We start from the raw sequence: 21,196 nt of genomic DNA on the forward strand, positions 1-21,196 counted from the left end.
GGCATACTGCTGATGTCATACCGCTGATATCAGTGACCATGAACTGAACATAGGTTAATCCATGCCCTCTCGATCTAATTAGGAAGATCAGGAAGGAATGAAAGCCCAACTGAGCCAATGATTATGGCTGGGGAGAAATCGATCGTTTAGTCCAACACGAGCGATCTCTCCTCTAACGCGAAAACACAGCGGCCGCAGCCCGCCTGCAGCGCGATTCATAACATTCATTGGCTCAGCATACACAGTCGGGATGGCTGAAACGATCAATCCTCCTTCTCACAGCCATCCCTAGAGCACTTGCAAACAAGTCTCGTCAGCCGCCAGATCGTCAAAGGGAAGAATGCCTTCCAGTGACGATTCAACGAGCTCTATCCAGGAAACCATGATGTGAGTCCGCGCTCAGCCTCGGCATGAACGGGGACCGCATCATAAGTCTCGGATGCCAAACCCTCTTCCCTCAGGAAGAGAATCAGACGAGAGCAGAGCGATCTCAGATTGACAAACGCTCACATTAAACAAACAAACAGACAACTCGATAAGAGCTGACTGTGCATGCTCTTGATCCCAGGCAGAAACAATAATGAATTTGGATTACCTTACTCGAAGCAATTCAGACAAAACAGTCCCTGAAGACGAAGAAGCGGTGTCATGTTTGGCAAGGCGCCCTTTTATACTTCCTGGTCGCACCTTGATGACATCATAGGCTGTCGCCGGTCAATAGGATTGCCGTGATTCGATAGTAGTTCAGACACCTGTCACGCTGGAGGCGTTCCCCGTAGCGTCAAGCTGACGCAGCGCGAGTTCCCTTTCGAAAGGGAAATGTAGTTAAGTTAGTAGCTTAGCTACTTGTAGTTAACTTCTCCCCAACACTGCTTGGGACTACAGGGATTGGATGTCGTGCAGGCAGCGCGCGTGCTCTATGCATGCATTCAGGTGGTGCACATTTTTTTCACAGATGATACACTGAGCGGCGCGGCCGAGTGAAAATTTTTTCCCCCAGGTTTTCATGGGAAGTAGCAAGTCTTCTCGAGTCAAAAGGCGCAAGTCCAAGTGAAGTCACGAGTCATTGATGCTAAAGTCCAAGTCGAGTAGCAAGTCTTTGTACATTTTGTCGAGTCGAGTCTGAAGTCATCAAACTCATGACTCGAGTCTGACTTGAGTCCAAGTCACATGACTCGAGTCCACACCTCTTTTAATTTGTGTTTAGAAGTTAAATGAAACAACATGAGGGTGAGTACATGATGACAGAGTTTACATTTTTGGGTGAATTATACCATCATATAGTACCATCATAACGCAAATCCTATAGTTTACATCAACGATATATATCGTTGCATTTTTATATTGCAATATATTGATTAACGATATATCATTACACCCTTAAGTATTACAGTTTAATTACATTCCATTTTCTTGTGCTTTGATATAATTCTGCAACTGTCAGTTGATGTAATTTGACATACATGCGTGTCTTGTACATGTAAACAATAATAATAATTAAAATAATAATAATTAATAAACTGTGGCATAATGTGAAGTGGAAGGAGAATTTATATGTGCGTCAAGTTTAGTCGATAAAACACTTCTGCAAAGGATACACCTGTGTATCCTCGCTCATGACTCCTCAGGAAGCCTCCTCACTCCTCCATCCTTGTCTCCTTGCGGTGCAATTAGAGAGTTGAGATGTCCTACAAGATGGCTGAGCTCCATCGGTTTCTGGGTCATATAGGGTGGAGGACGGAGGAGCGAGGAGGGATATTGAGAAGCACCCATAGTGTCAGCCTCAGATGTCACGCCCACAGACCTCCCACATTGTGTTGCTATGTGGTTAGGCAAATGTCTGACTTATAGACTGTAAAAAATGATCTAACTACACAATACTAACTGTGAGGTGACTTGGCTGCCACCTGAGCCACTTCAGCTCTATATTTTAGAGGAAGCATATGATCTTTCATAAAGAATGAATCGCCTCTTCTTCTTAAAAGAGTTCTGATATATTCATATTACATAAAAAAACATTATAAATTACTGTTTGTAAAGCGAATACTCTGCACTGTGGCTCCAGTATGTAAATAACTATTTATTTTTCGCCATGCATTAGAGAAATGACTAAACAGTGCATTTTTATTGTACACTGGTTATGCATTTATAATGTATTATTAAATTAAACATTACCCTAAAAGCCACGGTTTCAAAGCAAATACAGAACAAGTAGTTTAAATTAACGTTTAACTATTGTACAAAAATGTATCTCAACACACGAGATCTAAAAGACCTCAGAGCATAAAACATTAATGTGTTTCACGTAAGTGCATCTCCAGCAGCTCAGATTGTGAGTCAAAGTGAAACCTGCGGTGGTCTGATCAGTTTGGAAATGTGGTTTGATCTGTTCTGTGGAGAATGCAAACATGCTCACTAGTCACCAACCTGAATTGTGGCAAGTGTCACAGGTTGGTGCAAGCAAAAAAAATACATTTAAGCCGCGACTCTAAATGCAGCAGTATATATTGATTAAACACCTGGAGCACAACACAAACCAACCTATGTTCTTAATATAACAGACCAAGAACTGGACCAAACAGATACACATGACCAAAAATAGGACAAAAATAAATACACAGGACAAAAAAGAAACCAAACTATAAGTCACAGAGGAAAATTTAATAACTTTATGTGATATAGAACTTAAGTAAAACTTGTGTTTAGGGATAAAATAAATAATACTATCTGCCATGAAGAAAAGTTTATGTCTTAATAGGGGTTAGACAAACAAATACAACCAACACATGAGAGAACAGTGCAGTGGGCGGCTCGTGGTCATATCCTGTGGAGGAGGAATCACACGCGACACCGTTAGTTCACACATTTCAGACACTTTCATTTGAAAATGGTTCAAATACTTGTTTTGTTCTACTTCTGGTTGGTTCTAAATCTGGTTGGTAAGTTATAATCATATTTTTTAGACATTAATTCTTACTTTATTTTTAAAATGAGTCAGATCAGACATGATTTACATTGTTGGTTAAACCCTAAAAGATACTGCAATTTAACTAAAAGTGAGATCTGGTGTTGCTGATTTGAACCACTACAGAAAATTAGGGAAGATGCAAAAACACAGCAGAATCTATTCTTACACCATTATAACCAGTTTTTTTATGTTAACCAGACGGACTGAAGTCAGTGTCAGTGGTGGAGGGAAATTCAGTCACGCTAAACACTGATCTTACTGAAATGATGGATGATGATCTGATTCTGTGGAGGTTTGGAGCTAAAAACACTTTAATAGCTCAAATCAATGTAATGGCCAACAGTATCACTGTATATGATGATGTTCTTGATGGGAGATTCAGAGACAGACTGAATGTGGACGATCAAACTGGATCTCTGACCATCACAGACACCACAACTGAACATGCTGGAGTTTATCAACGAGAGATCAACAGTGAGAGAAAGAGTTTCAGTCTCTCTGTCAATGGTGAGTTATCAGTTTCACATGTTTTATTTATTACACCATTGAAAGTGATGAATTTTAACATTTAGATTGTTTTGATCTTTACCTGTTGGTTTGGGTATACACTATTAATAGACTTTTTACCTTGGCTGATGGTGATAAACCGTAGCTGTGTCCCCATTCACGTACTTATTCTATTCTTATACTGTCACTGTTTAAACTGTCCTATCAATCATATTTCCACAGTTAAAATCCTCCACTTTTATTTATTTAATGTATTTAATTTCCTACGTATCAGAGAGAAATGTAGTTGCACATTGAACCCCCCTCCAAATCATTGAATTCAGGCGTTCCAATCACTTCCATGGCCACAGGTGTATAAAATCAAGCACTAGGCCTTCAGATTAGAAGAGTGTGTATGCTTCATGGAATGGGAATGAGTAGCTGCATCCAAGCATTACATCACCAAGTGCAATGCAAAGCGTGGGATGCAGTGGGGTAAAGCACGCCGCCACTGGACTCTAGAGCAGTGAGACGTGTTCTCTGGAGTGACCAATCACACTTCTCTGTCTGGCAATCCCATGGACGAGTCTGGGTTTGCCAGTTGCCAGGAGAACAGGACTTGCCTGACTGCATTGTGCCAAGTGTAAAGTGTGGTGGAGGGGGGATTATGGTGTGGGGGTTGCTTTTCAGGGGTTGGACAATTTCATGCTACACTCTTTGTGGGAACAGTTTGGGGACGGCCCTTCCTGTTCCAACATGACTGCGCACCAGTGCACAAAGTGTCGGTCCGTAAAGTCATGGATGAGCGAGTTAGGTGTGGAGGAACTTGACTGGCCAGCACAGAGTCCTGACCTCAACCCGATAGAACACCTTTGGGATGAATTCGAGTGGAGTCTGCAAGCCAGGCCTTCTCGTCCAACATCATTGTCTGACCTTCTAGAAGAATGGTCAAAAATTCCCATAAACACACTCCTAAACCTTGTGGAAAGCCTTCCCAGAAGAGTTGAAGCTGTTATAGCTGCAAAGGGTGGGCCAACTCCATATTAAACCTTACGGATTAAGAATGGGATGTCATTAAAGTTCATGTACATGTAAATGCTGGTGTCCAAATACTTTCAGCAATATAGTGTATGTCTTCCATGTGGATGGTTAGAACTACTCTCACCTTTTGCACATACGACATCTGCACTGATCACCTATGACAGCAGGACACTTTTAAGCATCAGAAACCACTTTACACCCCTACTCTTTTATCCACCGATCCAACATGGCAACCTGAGATACTTTGTGCAAAGGATGGGAACAATGGCCACGAAAGAGCTCCCCCGAGGCGACGAAAAGCAAAACACAAATGCGCTGGGGTTCGCAACAGACCGAGGACCAGTATCCTGCTCAACAACGTTCAGTCGCTTGATAACAAGATGGATGATCTCAACGGCAGGATAAGATTCCAGAGAGACATAAGGGACTGCAATATCCTCTGTCTGTCCAAAACATGGCTGACCCCCTGGATACTGGACGTAGCTGTAACACCGTCAGATAACTTTTCTGTTCTTTGGATGGACAGGCCAGCAGAGGCTGGCAAAAACAGAGGTGGTGGGGTTTGTGTCATGGTTAAGAGCAATTGGTGCGAGCTCAGGAACATCATCATCCTGACGTGTTCCTGATCGCCTTACCTTGAGCATCTAACAATCAACAATATGCTGTCCGTTCTATCTGCCTCTGGACTTTACGTGGTGGTGGAGCATTAATGTCCGAAGCCTGAACCAAAACCAAACTAGAATGAAATGCCAGGATCCAAACACCACACAAAGCAATTCACTCAGACAAAAGAGCGCATTATAATATTAATACTAGCAGGTTACAGAAATCAGACTTGATGCAATCTGACTCCACTGTTGCATGATGTCCACATGTGTGGACAGTTTGTTTTTGGTGTATAAAAAATAAATTTTACTCTAAATTTTAGTTTATAAAATACTAACCTATTCATCATACTTTACTGTACATACTAATATATATTTATTTTTTTTGCTCAATTGACCTCCCTTGTATAAAAGTTTTTCACAGATATGCCTGGGGCATTTGGCACATGGCTATTGCTGTCAGCCATCTTGGATTAATGATGTGATAAATAAACCCTAAATGGAGTTAAATTAAATGTCCTCAAATGTGGACACCATGCATGAAAGGGTTAAGGCAACACTAAATAATTGATAAAATTAAATGAAATAATGTTTCTGTATCCGTCAGTAACCGTCAGTGTGTAAAGCAGGGTGCATGGTTGAAGGTTTAATACAATGTTGAAATGTACATGCAGAAAACATCAGAAAACAACCCAAGCAAAGTCCAAAACCTCCTTAGGTTCAGTTGGTAATCTCTTTCAAAGGAGCGTCTGAAGCACTGCAATAGGTGTATCAGCACAACACTCCCAAAACCAGACAGCAGAGGTCATCACAATATGACAATATCAGCATTCAACACTATAGTACCACCACAGGTAGTAAAAGTGGGCCAAACCATTTCCAACATCATCAACTTAAGTACAGGAGCTCCACAAGAACGTGTTTTGAGAGATCACGTGACCCTCCGGTAGCAATGGCTGTGTAGTTCGACTGCTCCCTGACTCGGTATCCTTAATCTACCTGTTCTCAGTAAAATTATCAACGCTTGGTTAGTCTTGGCTGCTCTGATAACGTTGCAACAATTGAAGATGGCAAAACGTCAATTAGCGTTGGCTTCCCCGGAGAAAAAACGAGTCAAAGACCCTAATTGTGCTCCTGAGGGGGAAATTCGCGCCATTGTTGCTGACGAGTTAAAGATGCAGCTTAGCTTTGTCAGGGAAATGTTTAGGGAAGAATTTGCCCCAATCGCGGACAGACTTGGAGTCTTGGAAGAGGACGTTCGACTGATAAGAAATAACTTTGACAACATGCAAGCAGCTCTTCGCAACGCAAAGAAAGACACCGTGGAAGTAAAGTTAGCAGTGGATTCCCTTCAGGAAAAGTTGGCGAGAATCGAAGACAAAAGCCGTCAGTCCAATGTCCGTCTAGTGGGACTAAAAGAGGGTGCAGAAGATGACCCTCTGCGTTTTATACAGAGTAATCTTCCTAAATGGATCCCCTCTCTTACTGGCAAAGTACTGGAGGTTGAAAGAGCTCATCGTATATACAGCGGCGAGCGCGCGAAATCTACCCCTCGTACGTTCATCTTCAAGATGCTGCGGTATCAAGATCGGATTGCGATCCTGAATGGAGCCCGTGCCGCTGGACAAATTCTTCATAATGGATCTCCACTACTTTTCTTCCCAGACTACAGCACTCACACTGCATCTAAGAGGAGAGCGATGGCATTGGTGAGGAAGAAGCTAACCCAGTCGGGAATTACGTCTTTTTTGCTTTATCCCGCGGTAGTTAAAGTTACTCACCGAGGGAAGATTTCACTGCTTGAGACACCGGCGGAGGTGGAAAAGTTCATCCTCAATATGAATCCCATTCCCATCGCAAAATCTTCCCCGAAGGGAGCAGAGGCTGTTGTGTCACAAGAATCTGAATAGGAGCATGAATCGGCAGTTCCCATGGATGACTGAGAAAGATTGATTTTTCTTTTTGTGCATCCGGAAAATGACCGGGTCGGGTCAGGTGTCGACAGACGAGCCGGACTGCTAGTTGGCCGCGTATCCAAAGACTGTTACGTTAAGGGCAGGTAGAAGAGTGTGTTTTAACTCTTTGCTTGCTGCCCGTTCTTTTACTGTTCTTGTTTGTGTTTTTTTGTTTCATGCCCAAGTCCACCCACGTAAGTTTAATTTGTATTATGCACGCATTTATATGTGTAGTATTTATATGCATTCATGTATGTGTATTGCATATTTTCTTATTGCCGCCCACTATCTTTGCTGGGGACTACTTTTTGGTCCTCCTGCCTCGTTCTGTTTGGTCTGCATAGCTATTACTCGTTAAATTATGGCTATACATATATTGTCATGGAACGTTAATGGGTTAAATAGCCCCGTCAAGCGGACCAAATGCTTAGATTATCTAAGATGTAAAAAGGTCTCTCTTGCCCTTATACAAGAGTCTCATTTGAAGTCAGCTGACGTGCATCGCTTTCAAAATAGATACTTTAAAATTATTGGGGATAAGTGGGGATAGTGGGGATAAAGAAGGCCGAATTACCTATGTTGTTGGTTCTCTAAATAATACTAAATATGCTTTTGTGTCTGTTTATGCACCCAACGAGGGTGATCCGTTATTTTTTCAAGAATTACTACGTTTAGTTGTGAGTTTGGAGGACTGTCTCGTGGTGCTAGGGGGCGACTTTAATTCTGTGTTAGATCCTCAGCTAGATAGATCTCATGCTTCTAAAGCTGATGCAAGGATTTCTGGTTGTTTTAACTCATTTTTGCGACACTCTAACATATGTGATGTTTGGCGTTTACAAAATGATGGTTCCAGGGACTATACATTCTTCTCAGCTCGTCACAAGAGCTATTCAAGGATTGACTATTTACTTGTGTCTCCTTCTCTAATTCCTTATATTAGTAAAGTGGATATTCTGCCACTTCTATTATCTGATCATTCCCCAATAATTTCTACTTTAACTCCTGTATCATTGGGCTCCAGACACAATCGCTGGAGGTTTAATACTTCCTTGTTAAAGGACTGTACATTTGTGGCTGAATTACGCAATTCTTTGAATGAGTTTTTGCAGATTAATAGGGATTCAGCCTCTAACCCCCAAGTATTGTGGGAAACCACTAAATGTTTTGTTAGGGGTAAATGTATAAGTTATTCATCTTTCAGTAAAAAGCGTAGAGAGAGTCGTAAAATTGAATTAGAAAAACAAATTGATCTACTAGAGAAGGAACTAAAAGGTACATTCTGTGAGACCAAAGCCAAAGAAGTTAACGTCCTTAAATCAGAATTAAAATCAATATATTTGCATAGAGCTGAATTTTTCATACATCGTACTAGACAGTTTTATTATTTCAATGGAGAACGTCCATCTAAGCTTTTGGCTTTGAGGTTGAAGGACAATGAATCTAAGGCCAGCATATCTGATATTAGGCACGAGGGCTCAGTGTATACTCAACCTAAGGATGTAAATAGAATATTTGAATCCTATTATAAACATCTGTACACGTCAGAATCCAACACTGACCCGACAAATTTAGATTTATTCCTTAAACATTTAGATCTTCCCAAACTAAATGATTCTCAGCGCGATATGTTGGACAGCCCTTTGACAAGTGAAGAATTGAAGTCTGCCCTGGACTGCATGAGCAGTAATAAAGCCCCTGGGTTAGATGGGATTCCCCCGGAGCTATTGAAGGCATTATGGGACATAGTTGCTCCCTTGATACTTAACTCTTTTCATTTTGCTCTAGAAAAAGGGGCTCTGCACAGGGACCAAAACACAGCTTTAATAACTTTGCTTTTGAAGAGAGGGAAGGATTCACTTGAGTGTTCTAGCTATAGGCCAATTAGCCTTCTATCCACAGATTCAAAGCTGTTAGCAAAAGTCTTGACCTTAAGATTGGATCGGTGTGTTGGAGACCTGATCAAATATGATCAGTCAGGTTTTTTAAGGGGGAGATTTGCTGCGGACAATATACGTAGACTTCTTCATATTATTCAACTAGCAGACACATATACAGCTTCCTCTGCAGTTCTTTCTCTGGATGCAGAGAAAGCATTCGATAGAATTGAGTGGACATTTTTGTGGTCTGTCTTGGAGCGTTTTGGGTTTGGTTCTTTTTTCGTGCAAGCTGTCAAGACTATCTATTTTGATTGTTCAGCCAGAGTTCTTACTGGCCCTCATATTTCTCCTTCTTTCCGTCTTGGCAGGGGCACTCGTCAAGGATGTCCCCTGTCACCTTTGCTTTTTAATTTATCATTAGAGCCTTTGGCCCAAGCGATTAGACAATGCTCTGCAATAGTCCCTATAAGCTGTATGAATATGTCTCATAAGATTTCACTCTATGCTGACGACATTCTGTTGTATTTATCAAATATCACAGATTCGGTTAAAGAATGCTTAAAATTATTTGATACATTTGGTAAATTGTCCGGTTACAAAATTAATTGGAGTAAATCCATACTTTTACCCCTTAACTTAGCAGCTAAATCAGAGATTCAGGCCTTACCCTCAATGGTTCCAGTCAGCGACCAATTTAATTATCTTGGGATTAGAGTTTTTTGTTCACTATCTCGCATTTCTAAGTGGAACTACCAGTCTCTTCTGGATAAGATTTCAAGCAATCTTCAGTGTTGGTCTCCACTCTGCTTAGCTCTCCATGGTAGGATGGCCACTATTAAGATGAATACACTTCCGAGGCTGAGCTTTTTATTTTCAACGTTACCTATGGCACCACCTACTGGTTATTTTAAAGAGCTTCGTACAGCAGAAACAAAATTTTTATGGAATTACAAACGGCCTAGAATTCGACTCAAATCGATGCATAGGTTAAAACCTCATGGAGGCTTATCGCTACCGGATTTTTGGTCCTATTATCTAGCATACCAAATGAGACCACTTAGGACATGGATGGATGTTGACTCTCCTGTGCCATGGCGGGCCTTAGAGACTAATATTATTTACCCATTACGTCTACAGGATTTACCTTTTACTGGAATACCTAAGAAAGCTCTGGAAAAGTTTGGTCCAATTATATGCCATTCTATTAAAACATGGAGAGTGGCAGAAAAGATCATGGGAGCTTCAGATTCCTATTGTGACTCTACCCCCATCTGGCATAATAGTAATCTTTGCACGGGTAATAAACCCTTTGTTTCCAAATGCTGGGTTAAGTGTGGGGTTTATACCCTGAAAGACTTATATAGTGGTTATGGACTTAAGTCCTTTCAGATTCTAAGGGATGAATTCTCTCTTCCAGGATTTTCATTCTTTCTATATCTAAGATTGAGATCTGCGTTAAAAGCATATGGAGTACCCTGGTCGAATAAAATATCTTCTCATCCTATGTTAGACTGGATAGATTCCAGTATGGCTTCTAGGGGTATTGTTAGCATAATTTATAAATCACTCGTGGTACGACAGTACTCAAACATTCCGACTGAGGACTTCTGGGAGAGGCAACTTAACACAGTAATTGACTGGGACACTGTCTGGGGGAATTGTTTTACTACCTCAAAAAACCCGGCTCACCAAATGATACCTTATAAGTTAATTTATAAGGCATATGCCACGCCCTCTTTACTATATAAAATGAAAAGAAAATCTGATCCTTTTTGTCACTTGTGTAACAATGAAAATGTAGGTACATATATGCATATGTTCTGGGACTGTTCTCAAATTTTACCAGTTTGGTCCTCAGTCCAGGACTTACTGACAGATATTCTGAAGATTCCGATCCAAAAGGACCCTCTGATTTTCCTTTTGCTGGATGATTCATCGTTGTCACTGTCTGTTAATCAAAGCAAGACTTTGTCCGTTGTCCTTACTGCTGCTAAAAAGGTTATCCTAAAACTGTGGTTGGAACCAACTACCCCAGCTATGTCTATCTGGATGTCATATCTACTGGACATTGCCCTTCTGGAGTGTACCACAGCTAAAGTGCTCGGAGCCAATAGAAAGACAATACAATTTTGGTTGGACCTTATTGAGTCTATCAAGAAATATTGGAGATCCTTCTAAATTGTTGTCAATTTTATTTTAGTTTCCTGTCAATTTTATTTTAGTTTCCTGTCATTTTATTTTATGTATTTATATTTAGTCTTACGGTTATGGGCGATCTTGGGCTTTGTTGTAAATAGTTATATACAAAATGTTCAATAAAAATAGAATCACAAAAAAAAGAACGTGTTTTGAGTCCCTTGCTCTACTCCCTCTATACACATGACCGTGTGTCCTCTCACAGCTCCACTTCTATCATCACATTTGCTGATGATACGGTGGTGATGGGCCTCATTGACCCAAAGAGAACACAGAGAAACTGGTAGTGTTGGGTCCGAGTCCACCTTTGTCGAGTTCGAGTCAAGACCAAGTCTTAAACAATCAAGTCCGAGTCCAAAAGGGGGCCGAGTTGGACTCAAGTCCGTGTTGAGTCCGTGCGAGTCCAGAAAGTAATTAAATTGAAACAAAAATAGAAATTGCTATTGTAAATGTTTATATTCTATTAATAATTTAACCTTTCAACCCATTAACCCATATCTTGCCATTGCCATTTAACATTTTTATTTTGTCAACAGAACCTCAACTAGTTGTCCAATCAAACATGGTTTCAACGAATAGAATGCACATATGTAGAACTTGTATTATTACAAATGCATGGAAAACACAAATTAACCTGTTTTAGTGTATTTAAATTATTTAATGCCTCTGGTATCACCAACTGCTAATGTTTAGGGGTGGACGATACTAAAACCTTATTTCATGATAATGATACACTCTAAAATATGCTGAGTTAAAAATAACCCAAGTTGGGTTGAAAATGGACTAACCCAGCATTTGGGTTGTTTTAACCCAGCGGTTAAAGGTTTGCTTAAAACAACCCAATTGCTGGGTTAGTCCATTTTCAACCCAACTTGGGTTATTTTTAACCCAGCATTTTTTAGAGTGTATGTTTTCTCAAGTAGGATTATTCAAGTAAGAATAAATACTATATAAATTGAATAAAACAATTAAATGTAAAATAAAACAAACTTCACTGTATTACATGTACAGCGACTCTTGTTAATTTTACTGAAGTCAGTCAGCAGTAGAGTGAGTGAGTGAGTGATTTTCTCTCTTTTGTTGTTTGATTAACATTATGGCAGCAGGTTTATTGGACTGCTATATTGACGATTAACTGTTTACATTTACTTAACGACTGTGTTTACATGAATACTATGTCAGACTTGCATTTTGACATGATGTATGTGAATTTATTTGACAGTCCAAGTATAAACCATTAGATAATTTGTTGATTATGCACGATGAGGCGGCCTCATTTCTGTCTGTTGTGTATGCACACAAAAATCCGATATTGTCATATCACCCAGGCAGCCCTAAATTATTTGGATTAAGTTGGTATTAAAAGTTATAATAAGCAACTTACATTTCTATAGGTTTTCTTTGAAAATGTCGGTAGAAAGTCGTGCCAGACACATCAGTAAGAGATTTGCAAAATTTGCAATCCGCAAAGTGCTTCTTTTCACCTGATTTCTTTATGATTTTCATAAGCAAAACAAATTATTGCTTACTGTGAAGACATTGTCCTAGCCTAACATTGCGATCCAGTGTGTGATGTGTGTTTTGTCTGCAAGCATAAGATGATGCTACTGGTATGGGATGATATTAGACTCAAAATGAGTAATACATTCACACACACTTATCCATAAACTTGATAAATGTTGTAAACATGTTTTACCATCCACAAACAAATGCCTTTTAACTTGTGTGTGCAAAATACAGAATTAGATGAATGTGCAGCGATTTGTACAAATAGAAACATAGTTGTGAATAAAAAACTTCGATTTGGTATTAATGTAGGTCAGAATTTGTGCATGCAACGAGTAAGATGTGCATTTGTGGATCCGGTGACGCGCATTCATTCATTGACTCTTTTGTGAGTCAATCCTATTTGATTCATTTGGATTTTGAGACTTTCATTTCGCCGGTTTAGCCTTGCACGATCCACACACACAGCTGTCTTAGAAAACCTGCTGCCACTAAATGGCAGTATTCTGCCAAAACAGACACCGGCACCGTGAGCGTTATTCTGCCTATAAGACGCTTTATGTGTCCTCGTTATAAAAGACGGGGAAACGCTTAACAGGCTAACGTTAAAAAGGTATTAAAGGCTACTTTGTATAGGCAAGCAGATTAAATCAGGTTTAATTTTTTTAGGAGTGCGTGACAAGTCTGAGTTCATTCAAAATTGGACTCGAGTCATTCGGAATGCAGTTTGTCCAGTATATTCAGGCATACGCTCTAAATTGAGAATTAATCATTCCTTTGAGACAAATCATTGTTTGATTTGCGAATATAGACGTTTAAGACCCAGCAGAATCCTGTGCTGGTGCCGGTTGCTCCCGCTCCACAAATCCCTTTCACTGATCGCATTTTGATTTCGGCAAATCAGTTTGGGCGGATGCAAACTACGTGATTATTGTTCATGAGTCCAACATTCAGCCATGCAGGAAAACATGTTCTCTCAAGACGGGATCAGAAAGGGAAATCTTTCACTATTTTAAGTTAAGTTAAAAAAATATATTTAAGTAACTTGTAGCGTATTCTTACCCTCATTATTGAAACACAAAATAACCAATAAAGTCTCAAGCACCAAAAGCAATCCTCTCAGTTCTCTTTAATCGAGAAAAAAAAAGCATTTAAATTTATTCATACATGGTTGCAACAACATTTAGTTTAAGATTTTAAATGTTTTGTTGGCTGAAATTTCAAAGACGTTCAGTTATTATGCTTTCAATTTTTATGCCATCTATGTATCTTCCTGACAAAAAAAAAAACCCTTTAAGTGTATCATTTTGAATAGAGGTTGATGATATTTAATATCCCTTGGTGTAGAAAATAAATATTCAATAATTTGAGCATGGAGCCACATTATATCTATAGGAATGAACCATATAGGGCCTTTAAAATTAAGGTTACAAAAGAAAAGTTTATTAAGAATGAGAATATAGAAGGATATTGAGATATATTTAATACTTTTACAAAAAAGTGAGATACATTTCTAGTTTCAACATTATTTGTTGTTCAGAAAATGTGTGACCATTGAAAATGTGTGCCAGTTTACTGACGGAGTCACATTGAGATCTCCATATCTCTGGAAATTATTGGGCCTTAAACATTAAGAAACCAAAAGTAAAAAGTGTTTTAAGAATTAGAATATATTAAGGTGTCTTCAAAATGAGTTACAGGCGTGCAAACTTTGATCAAAAAACACAAGAAGTGCTTTTTCCCATTTTTTAACCGTTGTCATCATTGGCATATAATGACACACAGATTGATAAAGTCAACAGATTTCACTAATAGATCTACCAATCTCTGTGTGAGAATAAACTAATGATGCTGTCATCTTTCTAAAGTCATGTTTACACCCCTGTGAAAATTATCATTCTTACCCCCACTACAAAACATTGCATTTCTCAGTAAATATACATCATCACATTTCATATTTATGTTCGTCTTTCTTCAGAAACAAAATTAACAAAATCCGGGAACATTTCTGAAATTTGGTTGATTTTTTTACACGGAATGACCCAAATGTGTTGAGATCCTTTTATACACTGAAATGACATACACTACAGTACAAATGTTTTGAGTGTCCCTTATTCTGTCCCTTATTTTCTTTTCCAGAAGTTGGCAACCCTAGCAACAACCCTTCAGCATCATCATCTTCATCAGGATCTACAAAACGTGAACATCTTAACATCACTGAACTCTGTCAGACATGTGCAGGTATGTCAGTGGCGATATTAAGGGTTTCCCCCCCAACTATATATGTTACTTTTGCCAGACAGAACCAGACTTACCAAAGCTTTAAAATGCCAGAACTGTTTAAAGGAATAGTTCACCCTCCATATACCAATCAATGTACCCTCTGTTCTGAGGTGTATATATCAGTTTGTCATAGAAAAAGAAATTATCGCATTCTGACTGTAATCAGACATACGATTTCTGATTTTACTCAGTAAGTAGCCTACATGGATACATTTTTTAGGATTTTGTGTCACGTTTTGTTAATCTTGATTTCTCACAACTTGTGTGCTTTGGGTGAAACGTAGTGAACTGTGGCGCTATAGAGTCACACAAATAAGCACGTTGCATAGCCACGCACAGATCAACAGCTCAGGATTGTCAGAATTTGTCAAATGATACATAAAAGTTCATATCATAAACCCCCAGAATACTTGGAATATACAGCACGTGTCGCATGGGATCATTCTGTGATACATTTGCGTCTTTTTTAAAAAGTCTTTTTTGATGCTGGTCACTCCACTCTAAAAAAAAAAAGGTTCTATATTGCACCAAAAATGGTTCTTGGCTCGTAATCATAGGGGAACCTTTTTTAGTGCTATATAGCACCAATTTTGGTGCTTCAGTGGTTCTTCAGCGGTTCTTCAGAGGTTCTTCAGAGGTTCTTCAGTGGTTCTTCAGAGGTTCTTCACCGGTTCTTTGACTAAGGTGCTATATAGCACCTCTGAAGAACCGCTGAAGAACCACTGAAGCACCAAAATTGGTGCTATATAGCACTAAAAAAGGTTCCCCTATGATTACGAGCCTTTTTTTTATAGAGTGTATTCACTGCCATTATATGGACGAGTGCTTGCTTTAAAGAGGGGGGCGCGGGGATTTTCAGTCAATATTGTGTCAATCTTAAGGACTTATAGAGTAGTACTGTATCCTTCATATCTCTGAAAAGTCTTTAGTTTTATCAAATTTACAAAAGAAAGATACGCGGTACAGAGTCTTTCCGAAAAAATAAAAAAAAAACTGAGCAGCTGGAGGCATATCGCGTGGGCAGAGCTAAAGAGTCACGTTCATGTTGTTTACTTGATGTGCACTTGCGCGACAATAGCCAACAACACACAGACATTTGAAGCGGTTTTACTCACCGCCTGAGGTTTATGACCTTGAACCTTTACCGTTGCGACCGCTCCATCCTTAAGCATTAAACGATCTGAAAATCCAGAGTTGAACTGGGTCTTGTTTATAAAACACTCATCGCCGAAATGCAGGGAACAAACAAAAACACTTGCACTACCCCGTTGCTGCTCCGGAAAAACAAACCCCATCCACTGTCCCATTAACACTGGGTTATTTGGGAATCTGAACTGGGTTGTCTTGCCCTGACAACCAAAAACATACATCTTTGGTGACATTGTTGATTTCTGTGACCTGTGCAGCGCAGCCGATAACTTCCCTAAAGGCTGATTTATACTTTTGCATTGGACCGGCGGCGCCTCTACGCCGTGGGCTACGTGTCGATTTTCATTTGATTCTTCATGCAGGAGGGGTTGTGGCAGACCAATCACAGCACTTGCGTTCCGCAAAGAATTGTTACATTGTTACATTTTTGGAGAGGTGCATGTCATGGTACACAGCCTATGACGTAGCTACGGCATAAACTCAACGCAGAAGTATAAATTGGGCTTAAAGCCAAGCAAAGCGTAGCCTGGTCTTACCAGACTCTCGTACATTTCATTTGTACAGAGAGTCTGGCCACTCTCCATTGACAAGCATTTACTTCCTTGAAGGCGGGTACTCTGTTGAAGCCACTCTGGATCTGCCATAACCAATCGCTAACGTTTGGTCGTGACGTATGTCATGCGCCATTCTTCTTATCTTGGTATGATAAGAATAAATGCTGCCGTAAATAATGGCCCAATGCAAATGTTTACGTGCTTTTCTTCTTTTATTTTTTTGAGCGTGATGGAATATATTGCTCTTGAAAATACTTGCCAGCATTTAAAGAAATACAAGTCTAGAAATGCATCCAAATTACAGCAAAGCGCAACCGCACGGTGCTCTGCAGGGGTCAAATAGGATATAAACAGTGAATTTTGAAGTGATATATTCTTGAAAACTCAGAGATGTGGATTCGGAAAGCAATTAAATGACCACATGACCTTGGTGTTTGTCTAAAGCAGGGGGTAATTCAGCTGGGGATTTTTATGCGGGTGGTGGGAGACGGACGGCAATAAAATCACTGACTAGCCCCTGTAAATGATGACAATACCTTCCTACCGCACGAGAAACAATTACCGTCCGAATAGGGCTTCAGCAACTCCTTCAGCACTAACGGAGCGAGCTGGAAAATCAAACTTTTCCCGAACCCTGTGGGGAGGAGGGCCACAACATCATGGCCACCAACAAAACTCAGCAAAGATTGTCCTTGCTCCGGCTTTAACTTCTGGATATTTGGCAGCGGTCCCACAATGGACATAATGGCTTCGCTCGCATCTTTCCTCCGCCGCCATTACTGAACTACAACTCAAACTAGCACATGACATCAAAGTCATCGTTCTCAGCCACTCCCTCTGTTCGCTGATTGGATCGGTAAAAATTTGATCTGAGAAAACCAAAGAACATACCACAATCCCAGACGGAGTACTGAAGGAAATTGAAAATGAATGAAAATTGAGCGGGAGTACGTAGGAGGCAGGGACGTCATTAGGCCTATTTTAGGGGGGCTGAAGCTACCCCAAAATGTTCCTAAGCCCCCCTAAATGATAATAAGAACAACAATAACAATTCGATTTTTCAATAACCGTATCCTCAATCATATTTAGATGCAACAAATGATATATATCCAGCTACAAAAAAATTGTCGAGAAGTCGGAAGTTGGACAGAAGTACAAAGAGTCGTTGTGCTATCAAGACGCACCTCGTCTCATTGCATTGGTGTGAACTGTGGCAGCTTTCAGAGCGTTGCAGACCGGAGTGACGTTGCAGTTATTTTGATTATTTTTTGCGCACAAAAACTATTGTCGTCGCATCGTAAAATTATTGTAGAGCCACTGTGGTGAGATGGACTTTGTAACAACGTTTTAAGTGCCTTTCATGGATCTTGGAAGTGTCAATGTACTGAATGCCAATGGAGGCCTATCTGAAGCCTTTCTCAGCCATCAGCTTTCAACTAAAATATCTTCATTTGTGTTCCGAATATGAACGGAGGTCTTACGGGTGTCGAACGACATGAGGGTGAGTAATTAATGACAGAATTTTCATTTTTGGGTGAACTAACCCTTTAACTGCGTCTCTCACTCACGCTCTCTCTCACATACACACGCCACACACACACACACACACACACACACACACACACACACAGACACCCCCTCCCCTCCGTACACACTGCTGTCTTCATGAGAACGAGTGTTAAAAGCTAACAATACAGTAACTTTTCTTTAACAGAGTAGAAATGGAAGAAGAGGATATGTCTGTCACGTTTTACTTGTTAACATCTTGGTTTCTTGACTGGTTGTAGCTCTGCAAACGCAAGTTACAAATACCCTGGGGGCTAAGGCTAAAAGTATTTTTGGCACAGAAATACTCCATCAAACGTCCGCCTTATTTTTGGAAACTTTGAATCCAAGTCTTTAACAGTGTAAAAAAAAATCATAATGCATGAAATAGCATTAAACCACCCCTCCCAACCCCTTTAATTCTCCTTCTGTGGTCCATAAAAAAGAAAGAAGGGTATACAGCATTAGAACACCAGGGTGAGTAATTTATGACTTCAGTTCAGGTTCATTTTAGGGTGAACAATCCCTTTAAAGAAACAGTTAATCAAAGATGAAACTGTCTTCATTTACTCATTCAAAGCAAAGAGTTTTTGAGTTCCTGACTAAAATCAGCCAGATGAAAATCACTTCTTTTAAAAAAAAATGTTTTAATCGTTGATCATTTGTTTGTTGTTATCAGAAGTCAATGGTTGTGATTCTGTTGAAGCTGTGCTCCGATTGGTCGTCACTGCGCTGATGGGCGTGGCTGCTGCGTCTGCTGCTGTTCTTCTGGTCAATGACGTCAGAGATACAAGAGGTTAAAAGAAGAAAACACATGAAATATTGGGATATATCATGCAGTTAAAAAAATAATAATAATGAAAATATGTGTGGTGTAGGCTAATTGTTTAGTGATGATGAAACAAACTGGATTTGGAGATTCCTTAGGCCCAAATCTTTTCAATATGTTGTTCTTTGGGGCCATCTGGTGGTTAAAATTATAAATATTTTTTAATTTTTCCATTTTATTCTGTAGTGCATCCATTTTGTATTCCTTTATCAAATGAACTGTTTTATTAGTTTGTTCTCAATTGATGTTGGGTTGTTATTTTTGCATGTTTTTAATTGTATGCCGCTGTAAGGTTGGGTTTCCTGCTAGGACACAACACATTTACATTTAATCATTTGGCAGACTCTTTAGCCAAAACGACTTACAAATGAGGAGAACAAAAGAAGCAATCAAACCAATTATAGGGATTTTTTTTTTATTAATTAAATTAAAAAATAAATCGAATATTAAGTGTTAGTATTAATGGGTCAAGTGTTGAGGAAAACCATGTTTTCAGCATAAAGACTCAACAGCTCGGGTTGAGATGGGCAGATCATTCCACCAGCAGGGAACAGTCAAAGGGCCAAAGTTTCTGGATGGCACATAGATCTGGAGTAATGAGTTTAGGTATAGACCTGCAGAGCTTTAGGCAAACATCAGTGTATTGAATTTGATGCGAGTGGCGATTGGCAACCAGTGCAAGTTAATGAAGAGAGGTGGAACGTCAGTATCTCGTGAACACACGGACGACAGTTAGAAGAAGTTAGATATTACAGATTGTAAAGTTTTAATATGCTTCAGAAGGCCTTTATTAACCCCCGGAGCCGTGTGGAGCAGTTATATTATGGATAGATGCACTTTTATAGACTTCAAAAACAAAACCGCCATTCACTGCCATACGGTTTGGAAGAGCCAGGACATTTTTAATATAACTCTGATTGTATTCGCCTGAAAGAAGAATGTCATTTACACCATGACTTGAGGGTGAGTAAATCATGGGATCATTTTCATTTTTGGGTGAGCTGTCCCTTTAATGCTTAGAATCATCTTTGAGCAATTGTATGTAGCATTTCTGAATTGGCTTGTTATTGTTTAATTGTGCAGTTGGTATGATACATTTTTACCTGATGAATAAAATGTTATATTTCATTGCTGTATTCTTCTGAAATCATTATGTTCAGTAGAGTAAGTGAAGTCTGGTGTTCCTGTAAATCTGTGTCCAGGATAGGCCCAATAAAAGGAGCATGTCTTTGTATGAGTCTCTGTGTGACGTCAAGTCCCTATCAAAGAATAACTGAAAGTATGGGATGCCCAGAATAATCTAATATCAAATTAAACCGTAACTAAACTTAATTTACAAAACTAATGCACCACTATTATTACATAGCTCAAGGAATTATATTTATCATTGATGCATTAACTACATTTTTCAGGTCCCGTGTTAATAAAGGACATTGTGTTAAAGCTTTTCCAATCATGTTTTCACTTAGAGAAAGTGTTCAAGCTTCTCTTAGCATACAATTGTTTCACTAATTTGCTCAAATAATTACCATTATTAGCATTTAAACAGTTAATTTGATAATTGACAGATATAGTGCCTAATATAACACATATGTTCATTGAGAGGCAACAGTGACAGACATTTTTCCATTAATTTGATCCATAAGGCGTTCTAAACCTGAAGAAGAACCACTGAAGCACCAAAATTGGTGCTATATAGCACTAAAAAAGGTTCGAGCCAAGAACCATTTTTGGTGCCATATAGAACCTTTTTTTTTTTTAGAGTGTAGTATATTCGAATTATGGGACTTTCCCCCCTCATATCCCCTTGAGATGAGAGAATTATGCATTTTATTTCTGGAAAAAAATCATCCGATGAAGCAAATATCGTCAATTTGCGTTATCAGAGGATTTTTGGCCAGAGGCTAAAGACTACAGCCAGTAGAAGGAGCTGCTCCGCATGTTATTAACCCACCCACAGGGGAGAGATCTCACGCACAGAATGTAAATGTGCTCGCCCGCTGCCGCTCAACCTCGGGCATTAATAACAGAGTGGTGCAAAGAAAAGTGAGTGTTTCAACTTTTCAATGAATTCCTATGAAAGTTTAGCTTCCATATGCGATCTGATAACGCGCCAGACTGGACACACGCTGAGAATGACAGCCGCGCTTACCTCAGCTCAGCTCAGCTCTTCTCTCGTGATGAATGAAATCTGATCCTGCT

The 21,196-nt window shown here is 39.6% G+C and overlaps 1 protein-coding gene across 1 annotated transcript; it reads left to right on the forward strand.

Annotated features, from left to right (window-relative positions):
* Nucleotides 1-2,821: 2,821 nt before the first annotated feature.
* On the forward strand, nt 2,822-20,230 carry LOC307120318 (uncharacterized protein). Its single transcript, XM_079807307.1, has 4 exons — nt 2,822-2,939; nt 3,167-3,475; nt 14,774-14,875; nt 18,845-20,230. The coding sequence occupies exons 1-4, from the start codon at nt 2,888-2,890 to the stop codon at nt 18,964-18,966; spliced, it is 585 nt and encodes a 194-aa protein (XP_079663433.1). The 5' UTR covers nt 2,822-2,887; the 3' UTR covers nt 18,967-20,230.
* The last annotated feature ends 966 nt before the right edge of the window (nt 20,231-21,196 follow it).

This window comes from Gobio gobio (assembly GCF_949357685.1).
Source record: "Gobio gobio genome assembly, chromosome: 24".
NCBI lineage: Eukaryota > Metazoa > Chordata > Actinopteri > Cypriniformes > Gobionidae > Gobio > Gobio gobio.

Excerpts from the sequence above, each read along its gene's own strand:
- LOC307120318 (XM_079807307.1), top strand. The coding sequence starts at position 2,888 with ATGGTTCAAATACTTGTTTTGTTCTACTTCTGGTTGGTTCTAAATCTG. Across the intron at positions 3,476-14,773 it reads TTTCAGTCTCTCTGTCAATG|AAGTTGGCAACCCTAGCAAC; the intron begins GTGAGTTATCAG and ends TTTCTTTTCCAG. Across the intron at positions 14,876-18,844 it reads ACTCTGTCAGACATGTGCAG|AAGTCAATGGTTGTGATTCT; the intron begins GTATGTCAGTGG and ends TGTTGTTATCAG.